General features: G+C 47.6%; 3 protein-coding genes and 1 long non-coding RNA gene across 5 annotated transcripts; 2 read left to right on the top strand and 2 right to left on the bottom strand.

Annotated features, from left to right (window-relative positions):
- Positions 1 to 898: 898 nt before the first annotated feature.
- On the top strand, positions 899 to 3176 carry LOC123102420 (cyclin-A3-2). Its single transcript, XM_044523768.1, has 7 exons — positions 899 to 1496; positions 1623 to 1855; positions 1941 to 2093; positions 2189 to 2222; positions 2334 to 2483; positions 2580 to 2714; positions 2803 to 3176. Exons 1-7 carry the CDS (start codon positions 1143 to 1145, stop codon positions 2872 to 2874), a joined length of 1131 nt encoding a protein of 376 aa, XP_044379703.1. The 5' UTR covers positions 899 to 1142; the 3' UTR covers positions 2875 to 3176.
- Positions 3177 to 9410: 6234 nt separating this feature from the next.
- LOC123102418 (zinc finger protein 7) lies at positions 9411 to 10577 on the bottom strand. The gene has a single exon (XM_044523766.1). It carries the CDS (start codon positions 10302 to 10304, stop codon positions 9738 to 9740), a length of 567 nt encoding a protein of 188 aa, XP_044379701.1. The 5' UTR covers positions 10305 to 10577; the 3' UTR covers positions 9411 to 9737.
- Positions 10578 to 11343: 766 nt separating this feature from the next.
- LOC123102419 (uncharacterized) lies at positions 11344 to 15540 on the top strand. 2 transcript variants are annotated; one of them, XR_006448944.1, is made up of 9 exons: positions 11344 to 11928; positions 12032 to 12085; positions 12157 to 12228; positions 12340 to 12464; positions 12648 to 12956; positions 13151 to 13260; positions 13434 to 13546; positions 14369 to 14472; positions 15344 to 15540. It is a non-coding gene; the product is annotated as an uncharacterized lncRNA (long non-coding RNA). The 2 variants fall into 2 exon arrangements; XR_006448943.1 differs by having other exon boundaries at positions 11349 to 12085.
- Positions 14949 to 17298, bottom strand: LOC123102417 (cytochrome P450 81Q32). The gene is made up of 2 exons (XM_044523765.1): positions 16083 to 17298; positions 14949 to 15980 (listed from the first exon to the last, which is right to left on the bottom strand). The coding sequence occupies exons 1-2, from the start codon at positions 17004 to 17006 to the stop codon at positions 15363 to 15365; spliced, it is 1542 nt and encodes a 513-aa protein (XP_044379700.1). The 5' UTR covers positions 17007 to 17298; the 3' UTR covers positions 14949 to 15362.
- Positions 17299 to 19067: the final 1769 nt, after the last annotated feature.

Below are 19067 nucleotides of genomic sequence, written 5' to 3'. Positions count from 1 at the left end.
GAAGAACTACGTGACTAACCGATGCAGGTTGTTCCCCTGGCTGGCCCACCGAGGGCGCCTATTCACCAATGAGCGTCGATTCAGAAGAAGCCTGTTGGACTCTGACTCCTGCCCATTCTGCCCGGAATCCGAAACAACTTCCCACATGTTGTTGCACTGCTCAACGGCTTCCGAAGCCCGGTCAACTGTGGATTCCTTAGGCATTAATCCTGCTGATTGCATCTCCATCCATGACCTACAGTCTCAGCAGCACTCATGCAAGCTCCGAAAAACTGTGATCCTGGCAATTCTCTGGAATATTTGGAAAAGAAGGAATGCAAAGATTTTCAAGCAAGAAGTGGAATCTTTGGGAACAGTGCTCCGCCGTGCGGCCCAAGACATTTTTCTTTGGTCCAGTAGATGTGTAAACGAGGACCAGAAACAAATCCTGATTGACCGGGGGATCATGCTGTCCCGGCTAGATGTAGCATAGTTTTTTCTTCTTCTTCCTCTATCACTCTGACATTCTTGTAAATACTCTCTGTTAAACCAAAGTTAATAAAATGAGTTCAGGCTGGCTTTGCCCGCCGTAGTTCCCTAAAAAATGCTAGCATAATGTAACCCTGTCATTTTGCAGAATAAAAAATTCACGGTCTCTCGCAAAAAGAAAAAGAACAGTACTATTTTAACAACGATGACACCGAAATACAATTTCGTGGCCAAAAAATGTTGGGCCAAGAAAAAAAGAAAGAAAACCCGACCTGGAGGAGTGTGCTGTTTCGCGCTGGAACGCGGGAGGCCCAGTACGATTTGGGAGGGGGGGCTGGCTGGCGGGCAGGCAGGCGCCGCGGGATTTCCGTATTATTTTAAAACTTTTACCGCCCACCTCTCTCGCCAGCACGTGCGCCCCACTCCATCCAAAATTCCCCAATCCTATAGCAAGCGAAAATCCTATAGAGCTCAGCAAGCGAAACCCAGCGCAGCGCAGCGCGGGCTTCTTCTCCCTCCTCCTCTTCGAATTCGCGTGTTTTGGCGGCCATCTTCCCTCCCATTCCTCCAATCCCCTCTACATAACGCAACCGCCGCCGCCTCCCATCTTCCCTCGCCGCGCACCGAATCTCAAACCCTATCTTGCCGCCCCGGGGAGCACGAGCCCGCCGACCATGGCCGACAAGGAGAACGCGGCCCCCGCCGCGGCGGCGGGCCCCCGGCTCACCCGTGCCGCGGCCAAGCGCGCCGCCACCTGCTCCGCGGGCCCCTCCGGCGGCGCCAAGCGGAAGCGGGTGGCGCTCAGCGAGCTCCCCATCGTCTCCAACGCGGGGGTCGTCCTCCGCCAGCCCTCGAAGCCCGCCAAGCCCGCGGCTGCGGCCGAGGGGGAGGAGCAGCACGGGGGCTTGAGCAGGTGCGCGTCCACCTCGCCGACCCCCGTCGGGGAGGAGGTCAGCGGCGGCGGCGGCATAACCCAGCTCAGCGGGTCCTACGCCTCCGACATCTACACCTACCTCCGCACTATGGAGGTACGGCGCCCCCGATTCCTGATCTCCATTTCTGGCCGTCGGATGCCTCGATCCGTTGGCGCTGGGGTTGGGTGGGATCGACTGGTCTGATGTCTAATCATTGGTTTGTCCAAATGGGGTGTGCAGGTGGAGGCGCCTCGCCGGCCGGCGGCAGACTACATCGAGGCGGTCCAGACGGACGTGACGGCCAACATGCGGGCTATCCTAATCGACTGGCTCGTCGAGGTCGCCGAGGAGTACAAGCTCGTTGCCGACACGCTTTACCTCACCGTCTCCTATGTCGACCGCTTCCTCTCTGCCAACCCGCTCGGGCGCAATAGGCTGCAGCTCCTTGGCGTCGCCGCAATGCTCATTGCTTCGTAAGCGCAACCTCCCGTTCCGATGCCTTGAAGGCTTCGAAAAGATTTTGAGGATTGAGTTGGGTTGGCTTTGGGGTGCTCGCAGGAAGTACGAGGAGATCAGTCCCCCGCATGTGGAGGACTTCTGCTACATCACGGACAATACCTACACCAGGCAGGAGCTTCTCACCATGGAGAGCGACATACTCAAGCTCCTCAACTTCGAGATAGGCAGTCCGACCATCAAGACCTTCCTCAGGTGTCATACTGTCACTGACCCAATATTTGATAATCTCTGCCTATTTTGATTCCGTGTCTAACTGAATCTTTGTGCATTTCCCTCACTAATTTCAGGCGGTTCACAAGATCTGGCCCAGAAGACAAGAAGGTGACTACTACCAATCCTTTAAATTCTCCATATTGGATCCATTTGATTTAATTCTTCTTCAACTGCTTATGTGTGTCGGTGCCTGAAGTTATTCTTGCATGCTTGTCACAGCGCTCCAGCTTATTACTGGAGTTCATGGGTAGCTATCTTGCTGAGCTGAGTCTTCTGGACTACAGCTGTCTCCGGTTCTTGCCATCAGTGGTTGCTGCTTCATCACTTTTTCTTGCTAGTCTGACCATTGGACCAGACACTAATCCTTGGGTAAGAGTGGAGAAGTAGAATGTGAAAGCTTGAAATGTTGCTTTTGATATTTGAAGTTCTCAAAGCTAAAGCTGTCCTGTGATTATGTTGTTGCAGGGCAAGGAAATGCATAAACTGACAGGCTACAAGGCATCAGAGCTGAAGGATTGCATTATAGCCATACATGATTTGCAGCTCAATAGAAAGGGTCCATCATTACCAGCAATTCGAGACAAGTATAAGCAACACAGGGTATGCTCAACTCCAACAGTTATTTAATATTCCTTTGGCGTTGTTATGCTTGTATTGTTTGGTCTAATTCTCTAATCATTTGGAACAGTTCAAATGTGTATCGATGTTGCTTCCTCCTGTCGAGATCCCTGCATCGTACTTCCAAGACTTAACAGAATAGCTGTTCCTGGGCCGCTCCACTGTAAAGCTAATAACTCCGAGCTCATCTTGAGCTCCTTGGGATAAGGGAGAATTACAGTTTCAGAGCAGGTTCTTAGACAAGTTAGAATGCTGGAAGCTGTTTAGATGCTTGAGGTTTAAAAGCCTAACCAGGAGCTTTTCAATTCATTTAGGAGCTAGGTTTATCACAAGTAGGAGGCCAGGCATTCTCTTCTTTTGTAGAATTGTACTTCTGTATTATATGTTAGAACAATGTGCCTTGGTCTGTTTGGCCACATATCTGTAATGTTTGATATATGTTCATCCATTGTCTTTGCTGATTTTTCTTCTTCTTTTGATCTGTTACCTGTGAGTGTGCTTGCAATACCTATGACCTACCTTTCTACCAAGGGGTTTTATTAGAAATAGGCCTAAATAACATAGCTTGCATGAATAATCATACTTGACAAGATGCTTATTTTTCACTATCTAACTATCACCTTGATAGCTTGTTAGTGCAACATTCTTTATTGAATCAAAATCCAAGAGGCCTCAGTCATTTCCAATGAATGATCAACCCATTTGCTGCCTATAAGGTGTTCACTTCTGAATGACTGGTTATAAATTTGATGGCACGTTAAACATCATTTACTGAGGTTCAAAACACATTTACTGAGCGATATGTAGACCAGATGATGGCAGATGGATGGTTCTTGGTTTTCTTCAGTCTACTGTGCAAAGTTATGCTTATTGTAGTTTTCAATTGATTACTGAAGTAGTGCTGTATAAGACACTGTCATGCTGAACATGCTTTCCATTTACCATCTGGATCTGGAGTTTTGGACTACCAATAGCCAGTGGAGTACTTGTGAGGCACCTTAATTCTTTTGTGTGTGTGTGTGTGTGTGGGGGGGGGGTGCTTAATTCTTTTCTGATGGCAACTGATGTAGCCGAAACCTCCTAAATGGTTACATATTTATTCTTGCTAATGAATGTGCAAGTAAACTCCGCCTATGTTGTCTCAACATAGCCGGTCCCAAGCCCGGGTAAAGGAGGAGGGTTGTGATAGGCTTGGCGAGCCAACGTAAAAACTCAGCCACTCTTATGGAGATGAAACCCAAAAGATTTTCGTTGGGGCGTAACCCTCTCAGCGACGCGCCACATCGGAACCCGGGTGTGGTGGAAAATGGGCAAGGGCCAGGCCGTCACCCCCCAGGTGGCGCGCCGTATCTTGATCCGGATACGGTGGCAAGTGAGCGAGGATCGGGTCGTCGCATCCTTAGTGGCGCGCTACATCGGCGCCCGGATGTAGTGGAAAATGAGCAAGGGTCTTCGCATTTGACTCGACGAGTGCGAAGGGTAAGGAAGCTAGCCGAGCCTAGGAGGATTCGCTTAGGTAGCTGGAACGTAGGGTCTCTGACAGGGAAGCTTCGGGAGCTAGTTGATGCAGCGGTGAGGAGAGGTGTTGATATCCTTTGCGTCCAAGAAACCAAATGGAGAGGACAGAAGGCGAAGGAGGTGGAGGATACCGGCTTCAAGCTATGGTACACGGGGACGGCTGCAAACAGAAATGGCGTAGGCATCTTGATCAACAAGAGCCTCAAGTATGGAGTGGTAGACGTCAAGAGACGTGGGGATCGGATTATCCTGGTCAAGCTGGTAGTTGAGGACTTGGTTCTCAATGTTATCAGCGCGTATGCCCCGCAAGTAGGCCACAATGAGAACACCAAGAGGGAGTTCTGGGAAGGCCTGGAAGACATGGTTAGGAGTGTACCGATTGGTGAGAAGCTCTTCATAGGAGGAGACCTCAATGGCCACGTGGGTACATCTAACACAGGTTTTGAAGGGGCGCATGGGGGCTTTGGCTATGGCATCAGGAATCAAGAAGGAGACGATGTCTTAAGCTTTGCTCTAGCCTACAACATGATTGTAGCCAACACCCTCTTTAGAAAGAGAGAATCACATCTGGTGACTTTTAGTAGTGGCCAACACTCTAGCCAGATTGATTTCATCCTCTCGAGAAGGGAACATAGGCGTGCGTGCCTAGACTGTAAGGTGATACCTGGAGAGAGTGTTGTACCCCAGCATAAGCTGGTGGTTGCTGACTTCCGCTTTCGGATTCGTGTCCAGCGGGATAAGCGGGCTAAAGTCGCTAGAACGAAGTGGTGGAAGCTCAAGGGGGAGGTAGCTCAGGCGTTCAAGGAGAGGGTCATTAAGGAGGGCCCTTGGGAGGAAGGAGGGGATGCGGACAATGTGTGGATGAAGATGGCGACTTGCATTCGTAAGGTGGCCTCAGAGGAGTTTGGAGTGTCCAGGGGAAGGAGAAGCGAAGATAAGAATACCTGGTGGTGGAATGATGATGTCCAGAAGGCGATTAAAGAGAAGAAAGATTGCTTTAGACGCCTATACCTGGATAGGAGTGCACACAACATAGAGAAGTACAAGATGGCGAAGAAGGCCGCAAAGCGAGCTGTTGGTGAAGCAAGGGGTCGGGCGTATGAGGACCTCTACCAACGGTTAGGCACAAAGGAAGGCGAAAGGGACATCTATAAGATGGCCAAGATCCGAGAGAGGAAGACGAGGGATATTGGCCAAGTCAAATGCATCAAGGACGGAGCAGGCCAACTCTTGGTGAAGGACGAGGAGATTAAGCATAGATGGCGGGAGTACTTCGACAAGCTGTTCAATGGGGAGAATGAAAGCTCTACCATTGAACTGGACGACTCTTTTGATGAGACCAGCATGCGTTTTGTGCGTCGAATCCAGGAGTCTGAGGTCAAGGAGGCTTTAAAAAGGATGAAGGGAGGCAAGGCGATGGGCCCGGATTGTATCCCCATTGAGGTGTGGAAAGGTCTCGGGGACATAGCGATAGTATGGCTAACCAGGCTTTTCAATCTCATTTTTCGGGCAAACAAGATGCCAGAAGAATGGAGACGGAGTATATTAGTACCAATCTTCAAGAACAAGGGGGATGTTCAGAGTTGTACTAATTACCGTGGAATTAAGCTGATGAGCCATACAATGAAGCTATGGGAGAGAGTCATTGAGCACCGCTTAAGAAGAATGACAAGCGTGACCAAAAACCAGTTTGGTTTCATGCCTGGGAGGTCGACCATGGAAGCCATTTTCTTGGTACGACAGCTTATGGAGAGATATAGGGAGCAAAAGAAGGACTTGCATATGGTGTTCATTGACTTGGAGAAGGCCTATGATAAGATACCGCAGAATGTCATGTGGTGGGCCTTGGAGGAACACAAAGTCCCAGCAAAGTACATTACCCTCATCAAGGACATGTACGATAATGTTGTGACAAGTGTTCGAACAAGTGATGTCGACACTGATGACTTCCCGATTAAGATAGGACTGCATCAGGGGTCAGCTTTGAGCCCTTATCTTTTTGCATTGGTGATGGATGAGGTCACAAGGGATATACAAGGAGATATCCCATGGTGTATGCTCTTTGCGGATGATGTGGTGCTAGTTGACGATAGTCGGGCGGGGGTAAATAGGAAGTTAGAGTTATGGAGACAAACCTTGGAATCGAAAGGGTTTAGGCTTAGTAGGACTAAAACCGAGTACATGATGTGCGGTTTTAGTACTACTAGGTGTGAGGAGGAGGAGGTTAGCCTTGATGGTCAGGTGGTACCTCGGAAGGACACCTTTCGGTATTTGGGGTCAATGCTGCAGGAGGATGGGGGTATTGATGAAGATGTGAACCATCGGATCAAAGCTGGATGGATGAAGTGGCGCCAAGCTTCTGGCATTCTCTGTGACAAGAGAGTGCCACAAAAGCTAAAAGGCAAGTTCTACAGGACGGCGGTTCGACCCGCAATGTTGTATGGCGCTGAGTGTTGGCCGACTAAAAGGCGACATGTTCAACAGTTAGGTGTGGCGGAGATGCGTATGTTGAGATGGATGTGTGGCCACACGAGGAAGGATCGAGTCCGGAATGATGATATACGAGATAGAGTTGGGGTAGCACCAATTGAAGAGAAGCTTGTCCAACATCGTCTGAGATGGTTTGGGCATATCCAGCGCAGGCCTCCAGAAGCTCCAGTGCATAGCGGATGGCTAAAGCGTGCGGAGAATGTCAAGAGAGGGCGGGGTAGACCGAATTTGACATGGGAGGAGTCAGTTAAGAGAGACCTGAAGGATTGGGGTATCACCAAAGAGCTAGCTATGGACAGGGGTGCATGGAAGCTTGCTATCCATGTGCCAGAGCCATGAGTTGGTTGCGAGATCTTATGGGTTTCACCTCTAGCCTACCCCAACTTGCTTGGGACTAAAGGCTTTGTTGTTGTTGTTGTTGTTGTTGTTGTAATGAATGTGCAAGTAAAGTTCGTGCACTAGTCCATTGCACTTTTCAACTTGATGGGCTATAATGAATCGATGTGTCAAATTGTTGTATCTCCACTGCAATTGCCTCTTCACTTTGTTATAAATGATTACATGTGTCTATTCTTGCTAATGCCATTCTTATGAACAGTGACTACTAATATTGTGTGCAATACTTTCCTCAAAATAATAATAATAATTTTGTATGCAATACTGTATTCCAGACTATTTATGTTTGGAAACGAAAGGTGTATTTCAAATTCTGATGCAAAAGAAGGTGTGCTGTTCCATCTCTTTCCCTAAAGAATATGCTAAAGAGTAGCTTTACTTGGTGTTCCCTACATGCATACAATGAGCAATACTTCAGGGATAATTAGGGTAGCTTAGTCCTTTTCAATGTTTCCTTGGTGTAAGTGCAAGGTGAAATATGCTCTGTATTTTCACGGAAGGAGTAATTTAGATGCCATATTTGCTTGATAGATTTGCATAAAATATAGCTCAAGTTAGATGATCTTACTGTTTTGTACCGGACTTCGTGGCTTCAGGTATCTGTATCTCTGCTTAATTTGCATTTTTTTAATCAAAGCTTCACATAGCTATGTGTTAATTTGCTCATTTTCGTGTGATTTTTTAAGGTATTTATTTTGATCTGCATAAGAGTTGATATTATCTCTGTCCAACTATTATACTCCATGGTATGCTAGGTTAACGAAAACAGGAACTCACAGGTAATGTTTGATATATGTTGATCCATTGCCTTTGCTGATTCTTTTTCTTTTGATCTGTCACCTGTGAGTGTGCTTACAGTACCTACTCCCTCCGTTCCAAAATAGATGACTCAATTTTGTACTAAAGTTAGTACAAAGTTGAGTCATCTATTTTGGAACGGAGGGAGTATGACCTACCTTTCTACCTAGGGGTTGTATTAGAGATAGGCCTAAATAACATAGCTTGCATGAATAATCATACTTGGCATGATGCTTGTTTTTCACTATTTAACTATCACCTCGATAGCTTGTTAGTGTAACATTCTTTATTGAATCAAAATCCTAGAGGCCTGAGTCATTTGCAATGAATGATCAACCCATTTGCTGCCTATAAGGCGTTCACTTCTGAATGACTCGTTATAAATTTGATGGCACACTAAACAGCAATTAGAGATTCAAAACACATTTACTGAGCAATATGCAGACCAGATGATCGCAGATGTATGTTTCTTGGTTTTCTTTACTCTGCAGTGCAAAGTTATATGCCTATTGTAATTTTCAGTTGACTACTGAAGTAGTGCTGTATAAGACACCGTCACGCTGAACATGCTTTCCATTTACCATATGCATCTGGATCTGGAGTTCTGGACTACCAATATCCCCAGTGGAGTTCTTGTGAGCCACCTTAATTCTTTTTGTCTCTGTGTGTGGTGGTGGTGGGTGGGTGGGGGGGGGGACCTTAATTCTTTTCTGATGGCAACTGATGCAGACGAAACTTCCTAAATGATTACATGTGTATTCTTACTAATGAATGTGCAAGCAAAGTTTGCGCACTAGTCCATTGCATTTTTCAACTTGATGGACTATAATGAATTGGTGTGTCAAATTGTTGTATCTCCACTGCTATTGCCTCTTTTCCTTGTTATAAATGGTCACATGTCTATTCTTGCTAATACCATTCTTATGAACAGTGACTACCAATAATGTGTGCAACACTTTCCTCAAAACAATAATAATTTGTATGCAATACTGTACTCCAGACTACTTCTGTTTGGAAATACAAGGTGCATTTCAAATTCTGGTGCAAAAGAAAGTGTGATTATCCATCTCTTTCCCTAAAGAATATGCTAGCTTTACTTGGTGTTCCCTACATGCATACACTGAACAATACTTCAGGGATAATTAGGGGCAGCTTAGTCCTTTTCAATGTTTCCTTGGTCTATGTGCAAGGCAAAATATGCTCTGTATTTTCATGGAAGGAGTAATTTAGATGCCATATCTGATTGATTTATTTGTATAAAATATAGCTGAAGTTAGATGATCTTACTGTTCTGTACCAGACTCTGCGGCTTCAGGTATCTCTGCTTAATTTGCATTTAAAAAAAAATCAGAGTTTCACATAGCTATGTGTTAATCTGCTCATTTTCCTGTGATTTTTTAAGGTATTTATTTTGATCTGCATGAGAGTTGATATTATCTCTGTCCAACTATTATACTCCACGGTATGCTAGGTTAATGAAAACAAGAACTTGCAGAACTTTTAATATGAGGATGACTGACAGAGACATTATATATGCTGCTTCTAGTAAGTACAAAAAATCCCTGGGTTCCTTCACACCGATGTCAACTAGACTACATATGATCATATTAATAACTATCTGGCTACATAAATATTGCAGCAGCGTCGCCACGAATTCAAAAGGAACAACATCATCTTCATAGTTCAGTACCATCTTTGATTCTGATGGTGAGCTGAGCTTAACTGATCACTTCATGCCAATTTATTCAGAAGGACAAACTTGATGAGGACTTTTGTACTGTTCAAAGTTGATACATCAACCTATCAAAGCCTGAGATTCAAGTCTATCTTACTTTGTTCTGATGGTTGTTGCTCTGAAGGTTGGGTCCTCGCTCTGAAGCTTCCTGGCCATGTTGAGTTGAGCACCTCCTCGCAGGGAATTGTTGCCCAGGTCATCCCATCTTCATGAAACCTTGGTGCTGTCCTGATTTGTGTTGGCTGGCTCGACTTCTGAATCACCGAGCTCTGGCTAACTCTCAGGGACTGCACAAAGGCGGCGTGCGCCTCGAGAGGCAGCCCCATCACCATCCTCTGTGCATGGTAGGAGCGCTTGGCGGCGCTGCGCTCCCTCTTGTGGGCGTTCTGGTGGCCGCCCAGCGCCTGTGAGCTGAAGAATTTCCTCATGCAGAAGTTGCATGAGAAAACCTTGTGTGGGGTAGCAGAAGGCTTGGGCTCAGGATCAGGCTCAGGCTCGGAGCAGTTTGCCACCGTCTCCAGCGACTCGTTTGCGCCGACCGTGAGGCTCAGCCACGACGCGCCGTCGTCCTGGTCGATGGTAAGCCGCTCTGGGCTCCCCTTGTTCACCGACGATGCTTCGTCTGCTTGCTCCATATCCTATCATGAAACTGTCTCCTGCTTCTCCCTCCAGGCCTGCTTGCGGCTCATGGGTGGGTGGTGCATCTCTTCCAGTTTGCAGTTTGCCTTATAAAGGGGGACGAGGTTGGGAGGTGCATGGTATTTTTTTCTGGCTAATAATTGAGGAATCAGGAGGTAAAGAGAACTTCGTCTGGAGTTAGTGGATCTCTATCTTTATTTGGTTATCTCTTCTTTCTTTCTTTCCTACCTGGCTGGCCCATTCATATATCATAGTGGTGCTACATATCCCAAGGCAAGGCAAGGCAAGGGAATGCATGCTTCCGTCATCTTTTCCTGCACTTGCCTTGGTGACTTGATATCTAGTTTCACACCATATATGCCTGCTGCTGTGTGTACTCTTACTCTTTTTCCAAAAGAGACAACAAGAATCACAGTACAGGGCATGAGGTTTCCATGACAAGCTTTCCTCCATTTGCAAGCATGCCTGGCACAGCACAGGTGCCCATTTGACTATTTGGCAGGTGGGGTGTTGAAAGCGATCTCACATTAATAACAAAGTCATGAATCTTGTTAGGATTGTGGTTGAGTCGAATCAGGAAAGCCCACAGTTTGGGGCTCTAGAACGGTGGTTAGGTATTTAGGTTAGGCCACAAGAAGCAATCCTATATTATTGGCTCCTGAACACTGTTTGACAGATACTGTTGCAATAGTTGTGTACAATCTTTTCATTCACCCCCTATCTGTACTACAGCTACTTTTTTTTGGCAAACTAACTGCTTGCACTGAAAGCATGATGGTTAGGTCAGAACTCACAACAAGCAATATCAATAGACGCCAACAGCTGATTTCATCACTATTCTGAAGACTATCTATCACTCAAAGATGGTGCTGGTAAAAACATACTCCCTCCGTTCCTAAATATAAGTCTTTGTAGAGATTCCACTAGATGGACTACATACGGAGCAAAATGAATGAATCTAAACTTGAAATGCATCTATATACATCTGTATGTGGTTCATAGTGAAATCTCTACAAAGACTTATATTTAGGAACGGAGGGAGTACATCCTTTTTGCATCTCTGTCAACAATATTATAACAATCTGATCTGAAAAGCGAGAAGTAACGCAACAACTTTGAGTCAGAACGGTGAGGCCAATAGTATTGTTTTATGCATCGTGTCATCCCCTCCAGAGCCAATAATTGACTTGTATATATGCTGTGGAAATAGTTGTGGCCATATGCTGTTAACTTGTTGGGCATCATCACATTTGTTTGCTTTAGTGGGAGACTGTTGCTGTCACAAGTGCACCGGAAGAGGTCCGCCTGTACTTTTTAGGTAGTCTTTTGTGTGGGGATGGAAGCTGAGTTCTTGCCATCTTGCTGCTTTCCCTGTGTTTGCGCAAGTGTGGTTGTGGTGGTGATGATGTTAGCATTGGGATGCTTTTCATTGGGATGGAATGGATAGAGCTTACATTTGATACTGGGTCAACTTGATGAGGATAGAAAAGGAGAGGCACCTAGGCTCCCTTCCACATAGTTAACCATATCTGCAGGGGGCAGTACCAACATGCGTCGCCCTCGCCCAGATATGCAGATCTATGTGCATTTTCAAAGCGCAATTTATCAGGGACCCGTTTGGTATCTTGTTCCTTTGTTGTTTGTCCACTCTTCTCCTGTGTTCTATTTGGTCATCACTACCAGGGGTGGTTCCTGATCACTGCTTTTTCTCTGGCCTCAACAGGGAACACATCGCTTGTTCGCAGCTGTTGCAAGTGCTCTGCTGATCTCATTCCAGGTATCCAATAGTACACAATCTGAATGTGATGGTGAGAAATCCTATTTATTCACATATTCCTTTCTTCACAGGGAAGGCTGCCCAAGCACCCCAAACTGATTAGACATAGATATTGGAAACCAGCCCATGCACACGCACATGTGGTAAATTAGCATAAGCTTTTCCCACATGCATCTTTTTTCTTTCTTTTGAAAAGGAGGTTAAGATCCTCGGCTGCTGCATCATTGTGATGCACACGACCATCTCTTTTACAGTTGAGATGCAAGGCAACGAGGCCAAAAACATCAAGATGTAAATTTAACACCTACGACTGAGTCAATCTTCTTCCACATCAACGCCTTCAAGATAAGCCGGAGCCGTCCACTCGTATCTCGTAGCGGTAAGAGACAAATAAATCACTTTTTCTTGCACTTCCCTGGGATGGTTGATCACTGTGGTCTGCCATTTCATCTACTGGATTGATGACCCATCATACATCGCACTGATGTTGATGATGATAGTAGAGATGCATGCAGCCATGGAAAAAAGGGTTCCTACTTTTGATCATTTTTGGCCGCAACAGGCACCTAGGGGCTAGGGCATCCTGAATGATACCTCATACAGGTCTAGAAGGCAGGGGAAAGAAAGAAAGAAGGCGAGAAAAGGGCAACATCAGGATCAGGTGGCGACGTGCAAGTCTGGCGCTGCCAAATACCCAAAGTACAGAGTGGTTGGCATGAGTGCCAGAAACAAAATGGAATTTATCAGGCCTGCCTCCACGACAATGCTACGTTGATGCTAACTCGATCCCGCGTCCACATTAGCCGGTATCTCTCCGGCATGGCCCGTATCTTTATGGCATGACACTGACAACGTCCCTCGCAATCGCAAGGTTGGTCAGTAATTTTTTTCTGTACCAGTTGTTACATTTGATAAAGGCAACCGAGAAGTCTTTCTGTCGAGGAGCCATATAAAAACGTTGGACAGTAACTTTCAGCAGTTAGCTGTATTTGTTAAAGGCAACCGAGAAGTCTTGTTGTCCGGTCTGGTGTCGCGAGGTGGAATGATGATGCTTTGCACATGCAGATCTCTGAGGACTCTGGAGTTTCTGATGGGGATAAGCTGGTGGATTGATTGGGCAACTAATCGCAAGGACGGGGACCGGTAGAGGATACTTCAGACGTCAAAGAAAAAAGGTTCTAAAAGTAGTAGCATTCGTTTCGTATTGGGTTGCATAACTTCAGAGAAAATGCATACTGCATCATGCGTGTTGAAGTAGTTTTCTGACTAGTAGTTATGTGTTGTTTTAGAAAGTACTAACTGTTGACAAGGTAATTTGGTGATTAACTTGATGCTCACTGAACTTCAGAAGAACACCGGTGGAGGGAGTGAAGTTGCGGAAGGGAGGAGATCATCAAGAAGCTGTTAGTGATGAAAAAAGACGACATAAAATTGATGCATGAGATAAGAGGAGTATCATCGGTACTTTCTTTCTTCTTCGATCTTCAATGTGCTTTAACAAGTATAGCAATGGAAGAATCAAGGAAGTACCCGGAAGAATGATACTAATCAGAAAGACCTGCTGATACGCAAGGGTAGTGTTAGTCATCAGAACATTCTTATAACCAGAAAGTTAATGTTAACCAGCACTGCCAGATTTATCTCTTAAACCAAACACTCATAATCAGAAAGCCAATGTTAACCAACACCTATCACTATCTCAGAAGGTTCTAAAAGTAGCATTCGTTTCGTATTGGGCTGCATAACTTCAAGAGAAAATGTTTTATGACTACATACTATGAACATGCATGAACATACCGCATGTCGGCACGCCCTGAATCCATAGGCATGTGCACCCACTTTTTGAAAAATGCATTTTAAACATGTTTTTAAAATGTCAAAAAATTCAAAAGAAAATTTCACGCATACATGTTCGCAAATGTGTGTGCGCGGCACAAAGTTTTGTGAAAAAATGTCTTTTCGTTTTGTCTCCTTAAAAAAGACAAATTTCAGTGCTTCTAAAAAGCATTTTATGACACAAATTTTTTGTCTTTTTTCATAGGCCACAAAAAAGTTTTTTTCCGTGAAACTTTATGCATGCACATAAAACATGAAGACGTAACCGTGCAACCTTTTTCAGTTTTTTTTAGCATTTAGAAATGTGTTTTTCAAAGTGGGTTCATTGATGCACTTCCCATTATGCGTGTTGAATTAGTTTTATGACTACTAGTCATTTGTTGGTCTTTTCAAGAGCAGCTGTTGACAAGGTAATTTGATGATAACTTGATGCTCACTGAACTTCAGAAGAACACCGGTGGAGTGAAGTTGCACAAGGGGGGAGGTCATCAAGAAGCTGTTAGTAATGAGAAAAGACGACCTAAAATTGATGCATGAGAGGAGTATCATCGGTACTTTCTTTCTTCTTTGATCTTCAATATGATTTAACAAGTATAGCAATGGAAGAATCAAGGAAACCCCGGAAGAATGATACTAATCAGAAAGACCTGCTGATACCGAAGGGCAGTGTTAGCCATCGCAGCATTCTCATAACTAGAAAGCTAATGTTAACCAGCACTGCCAGATTAATATCTTAAACAGATAGATTAATATCTGAGTCAGAAAATGAACCACCAAGAAGGATTTCTTAATCTCTGAACCAGAAGATTTTTCTGCTGTTAGTCCCGGACGTCTCACTGTCCAATCAAGCATTTCTCATTTTGCATGATGTTATAGTGAGATTACCATTGTTGGAAAATTTTGTTGTTGATTCTGCTGGCCTTTCATTATAGACACTGCGTAGTTGCTGCCCTGCATAATTGCCTGGGAAATCTTTGATTGGTTTCTAGCCTTCAATGCACAGAGAAATGCAGAGTATAGACTGGTATATCCAACAACAAAATTATTGCTGTTCTATTAAACAGTCTTTGGCTTATTGCCCAACACCCATTCACTGAAATTTGTTTTACACTCGTCTGATATTGTAATGTTCAGCAGCGGCGGAGCTTCATGGGGGCCATATCCCCCCGCCCCCCTCTAGCAAAACTTTTAAGTGCACCTCTAATTATTAGGCTTGAATATAAAATTTTCTTAAATTTCATGCATAACTTATCTTTTTAGCCCCCTAAACTCAGATTAGCTCCCTTAACAATCTTCATCAAGCTTCGCCGCTGATGTTCAGCATCATCGAATGAAATCTTGCTGCAAGTATTCTTCTCAAGATTCATTGGAAGTTGGCACCGTTGCTAAACAAGTTTAATCCAGTTTCTTCTATTTCTCCAGAAACCTGTCTTCAAGTCCATCAAATGGAAGCAGAGAGCATACTCTTGACAAACTCCCGAGGCCGGCAGACAGCCGCCAATGGCGTCGCCATTGGCATTGTCAGTCCACCACCTTCAGCCATGTCGATGGTATCGCCTTCACCAACATCCCACTCAAAGCACTGCAGGAGTGCTGCGAGTGTCAAGCTTACAACGCGCATGGCCAGCCCCTCACCGGGGCATCGCCTCCTGCCAAGCCCGAACGGCAGCATGGGCATGGTGACCGCGTCTCTGCCCAAGAACCTCTCTGGCCTGAACACCTCTGGTGCATCCCAGACATTGGCGTCCCGGTGGACCGTCCATGCGTTCACGAGGATCATCGTGCCACGCTGCACATGGAAGCCACCCACGGTGCAGTCCTCCATGGCCTCATGTGCTGGGATGACCGGGCCGACAGGGCAGAGTCGAAGTGTCTCCTTGACAACGCATTGCAGGTAGGGTAGGTTGGTGATGTCCGACTCCTCAACCAGTCGGCTCATGCCGACGTTGGCATCTATCTCGGCCCTCGTCTTCCGCATCTCCTTTGGGTGCTTCAGCAGCAGCGCCATTGCCCACTCGGTGGTCAGCGCCGATGTGTCGGTGCCGGCGGTGAGCATTACCTGAATGTCAGCATGGACATGGCAACCATCTTATCACAGATCACCAAAATGGCACACATGGTGGTGGTGGCACGGAAGCAATTTGCAAAATATGCTACTCACCAAGATGATGCCTTTGACGACAGTGTCAGTGTAATACCCAGGATCGGCTTCTTGATGCTCCAAGAGCACGTCGATTACGCCCTTCTTCGCCACGTCTCCGCCACCGGCGTTACGCATTTCCCGGCGGTCATTGACGAGGCCAGCAACGAACGCGTCCCGCCTTGTCTGCAGGCTTGCAAGCGCCGCCTCGACGCCGCGGAGACGGTCGACCCACCGCAGCGCCGGGAAGAAGTCCCCGATGCTCGGCGTGCCGCTCACCACGAATGTCTCCTCCACAATCTCCTGGAATCTGCGCAAGTCGCCGGCGTGCCGGCGCGTGGTGAGCGCGTGCAGCATCACGTTGAGCACCAGCTCGAACAGCCTGTTCCGGAGGGTAATAGGCCCACCACTGGCGCTTGCGCTGGTGTCGTGGAGCAGGTTCTGGACGAGGGACGCGACCTCGGCGCGGCGGTCGGCGGCAAGCGCGGCGAGGCGGGAGGTCGAGAAGAGCTCGACGGCGAGGAACCGGCGCAGGCCGCGCCAGTGGGCACCGTCGGAGGCCCACGAGATGGTGGTGCGGCCGTATCCAAGGTGCTCCGCGACGAGCAACTGCGGCCTCCCTGCCAGCGCGGCGTCGTGCGCCGTAAAGCACTCCTCGGCCGCGGCGTGTGTTGACACGACCAGCGCCCGGCGCGCGCCCAGCCGGAGCGACAGGAGCGGCGCCGAGCCGGCGAGCGCGGCCAGGCAGCGGTGCAGCGGCTTTTTGAGCAGGTGGAGGTGGCCGAGCAGCGGGAGAGACGGAGGGCTCGGCGCTCTGCTCCTCCCATGCCCCCACCGTCGCCTCAGCCGAACAAAGACGGCGACAGCACCGGCGATGAGGAGTAGCAGGAGAAGACCGCCGCTTGCCCTTTCCTCCATGTTTGAGTCCATGGGTGGCGTCGGCATTGGCACGGCCTGAAAGCTCCGACCCTTGCAAACACGTGGTTCTTGCTACGACACGTAGCAGGTGGATGGATCTTCCGGAGCCCTTGCGTCCAGACCTGGCCAAACGGTCCGGCCCGGCACGGCCCGGCTCGCCGTGGCACGTTTAATAGGCACGGTCCCGCCGTGGCACGTTTAATAGTCGGGCCGTATCATGCCGGTCCACGGACGTGGCTCTCTGGCCCAGGCATAACCTGATTATTAAACGGACCGGTCCGTGGTATGTTTAGCATGCTAGCTCATCCGATTTTTAAACTGTTGGGCTGTATTTTAGGCCTATTGGACTGTAATTTAGGTCATATATATAAAAAAATTCTGAAAAAAAATTAAACGAGCCGTGCCGTGCTGGCCCGTGTGCCCAGCCTCCAGGTCCAGGCATGGCCCATGGCGTGCCGCGTGTTGGGCCTAGCCTGTTTAGCTCAGGCCGTGCCGTGCTTGGGCCATGACGTTCCCGCGTGCTACTGGGCCGACCCAGTTAGCACAGCCTGTTTGGCCAGCTATAGTTGCGTCCTATCCGAGCATCCTCCTTTATTCATCAGTGAGAGACATATTACTTCCTCCTTTCATAATATAGTGTCTATAGATTTTTATAAAAATCAAACATTATAAACTTTGATCATATTTATAAAAAAAATAGGTACATCTAGAATACCAAATGCACATCATTGAATATATCGTGAGTTATATTTTCAGAATGCACATGTTTGGTATTGTAGGTGTAGACAATTTTCTCTATACACTTGATCAAAGTTGGCAAAGTCCGACTTTCACAAAAATTTATATGCACTATATTATGAAATGAAGTGAGTCATTTACTCATCGAGACACATGAAAATCTAACTAACTTAGCTAGATCATGAGCAACCTGATTGCTATCCCTTATTATAGTGAGCGAAACTAACATGATTAAAATCCCGAGTCATATAAAAGCAATCATAAAAAAAGACACCAGCTACCGAACCGATCTTCCTTCTTGCGGAGTCAAAACTACATCAACATTGTCAGACACATCCCAGCTCATGCCGATCATTGAGAAGCTTATGCGCAAACTGGCCATCTGGAAGGCCGCTCTTCTCAACCGCGGCGAGTGCCTCGCCCTGGTCCGCTAGGTCCTGAGTGCCATGCCGGTCCACCTGCTCCTGGCCGTGGCAATCTCCCCTCCCATCCTCAAGAAGGCGAATTGCATCCTTCATGATTTCCTGTGGCATGGACGCACCGATGCGCGCGCTGGATCATGCTTGGTCAGCTGGGCGTGGGTTTGCCGCCCCTGGACTTGGGTGGCTTAGGTATCAGTGAATTTCGTCGCACTGGAATCTCGCTCCGCGCCCGCTGGCTCTGGCTGCAAGCTACAGACCCCTCTCGGCCCTGGGCTCACCTCAAGCTACCTCATGACCCCGAGGTGCTCCAGCTCTTTCGAGCTTCCATGATCTGGACCATTGGAGACGACACTTCCCGTCGCTTTTGGATCAACCCATGGCTGGATGGCAAATCTATCCTAGATGTTGCCCCTCATGTCACGACCCTCGTACCCCGCCGAGCTCGCAATTCCCGCATGGTGGCGGATGCGCTTGCTGATCGCCGCTGGATTGACGACATCCGGGGAGCTCTGGGTCTTGCGGCCACCGTGGAATACGTAAGCCTATGGATCCGTCTCCAGCATGTCGAGCTGCTCCCTCGCCCGAACTCGATTCGCTGGCGCTGGACGAAAAATGGGTGCTACTCGGCCTCCTCTTGCTACATCTCCCTCTTCCATGGCTCCACCTCCTCGGCCACCTGGCACCTCGCCTAGCAAACTAGTGCTCCGACCTCGGTGCAGTTCTTCATCTGGCTAGCCTCTCTCAACCGCTGCTGGTCCGCTGATCGCCTCGCGTGGCGCGCCTTACCCGACGAGCTGGCCTGCGTGCTTTGCTCTCAAGAGCCCGAGACCATGCACCACATCCTGGTGGGTTGTGTCTTCGCGCGAGCAACATGACACGCTATTCTCTCCTGGCGCTCTCCAACTATGGCCATCCCAGATGACTCGGT

Source organism: Triticum aestivum, chromosome 5A (genome assembly GCF_018294505.1).
Source record: "Triticum aestivum cultivar Chinese Spring chromosome 5A, IWGSC CS RefSeq v2.1, whole genome shotgun sequence".
Taxonomy (NCBI): Eukaryota; Viridiplantae; Streptophyta; class Magnoliopsida; order Poales; family Poaceae; genus Triticum; species Triticum aestivum.
This window is presented reverse-complemented; position numbering and strand designations above follow the sequence as displayed.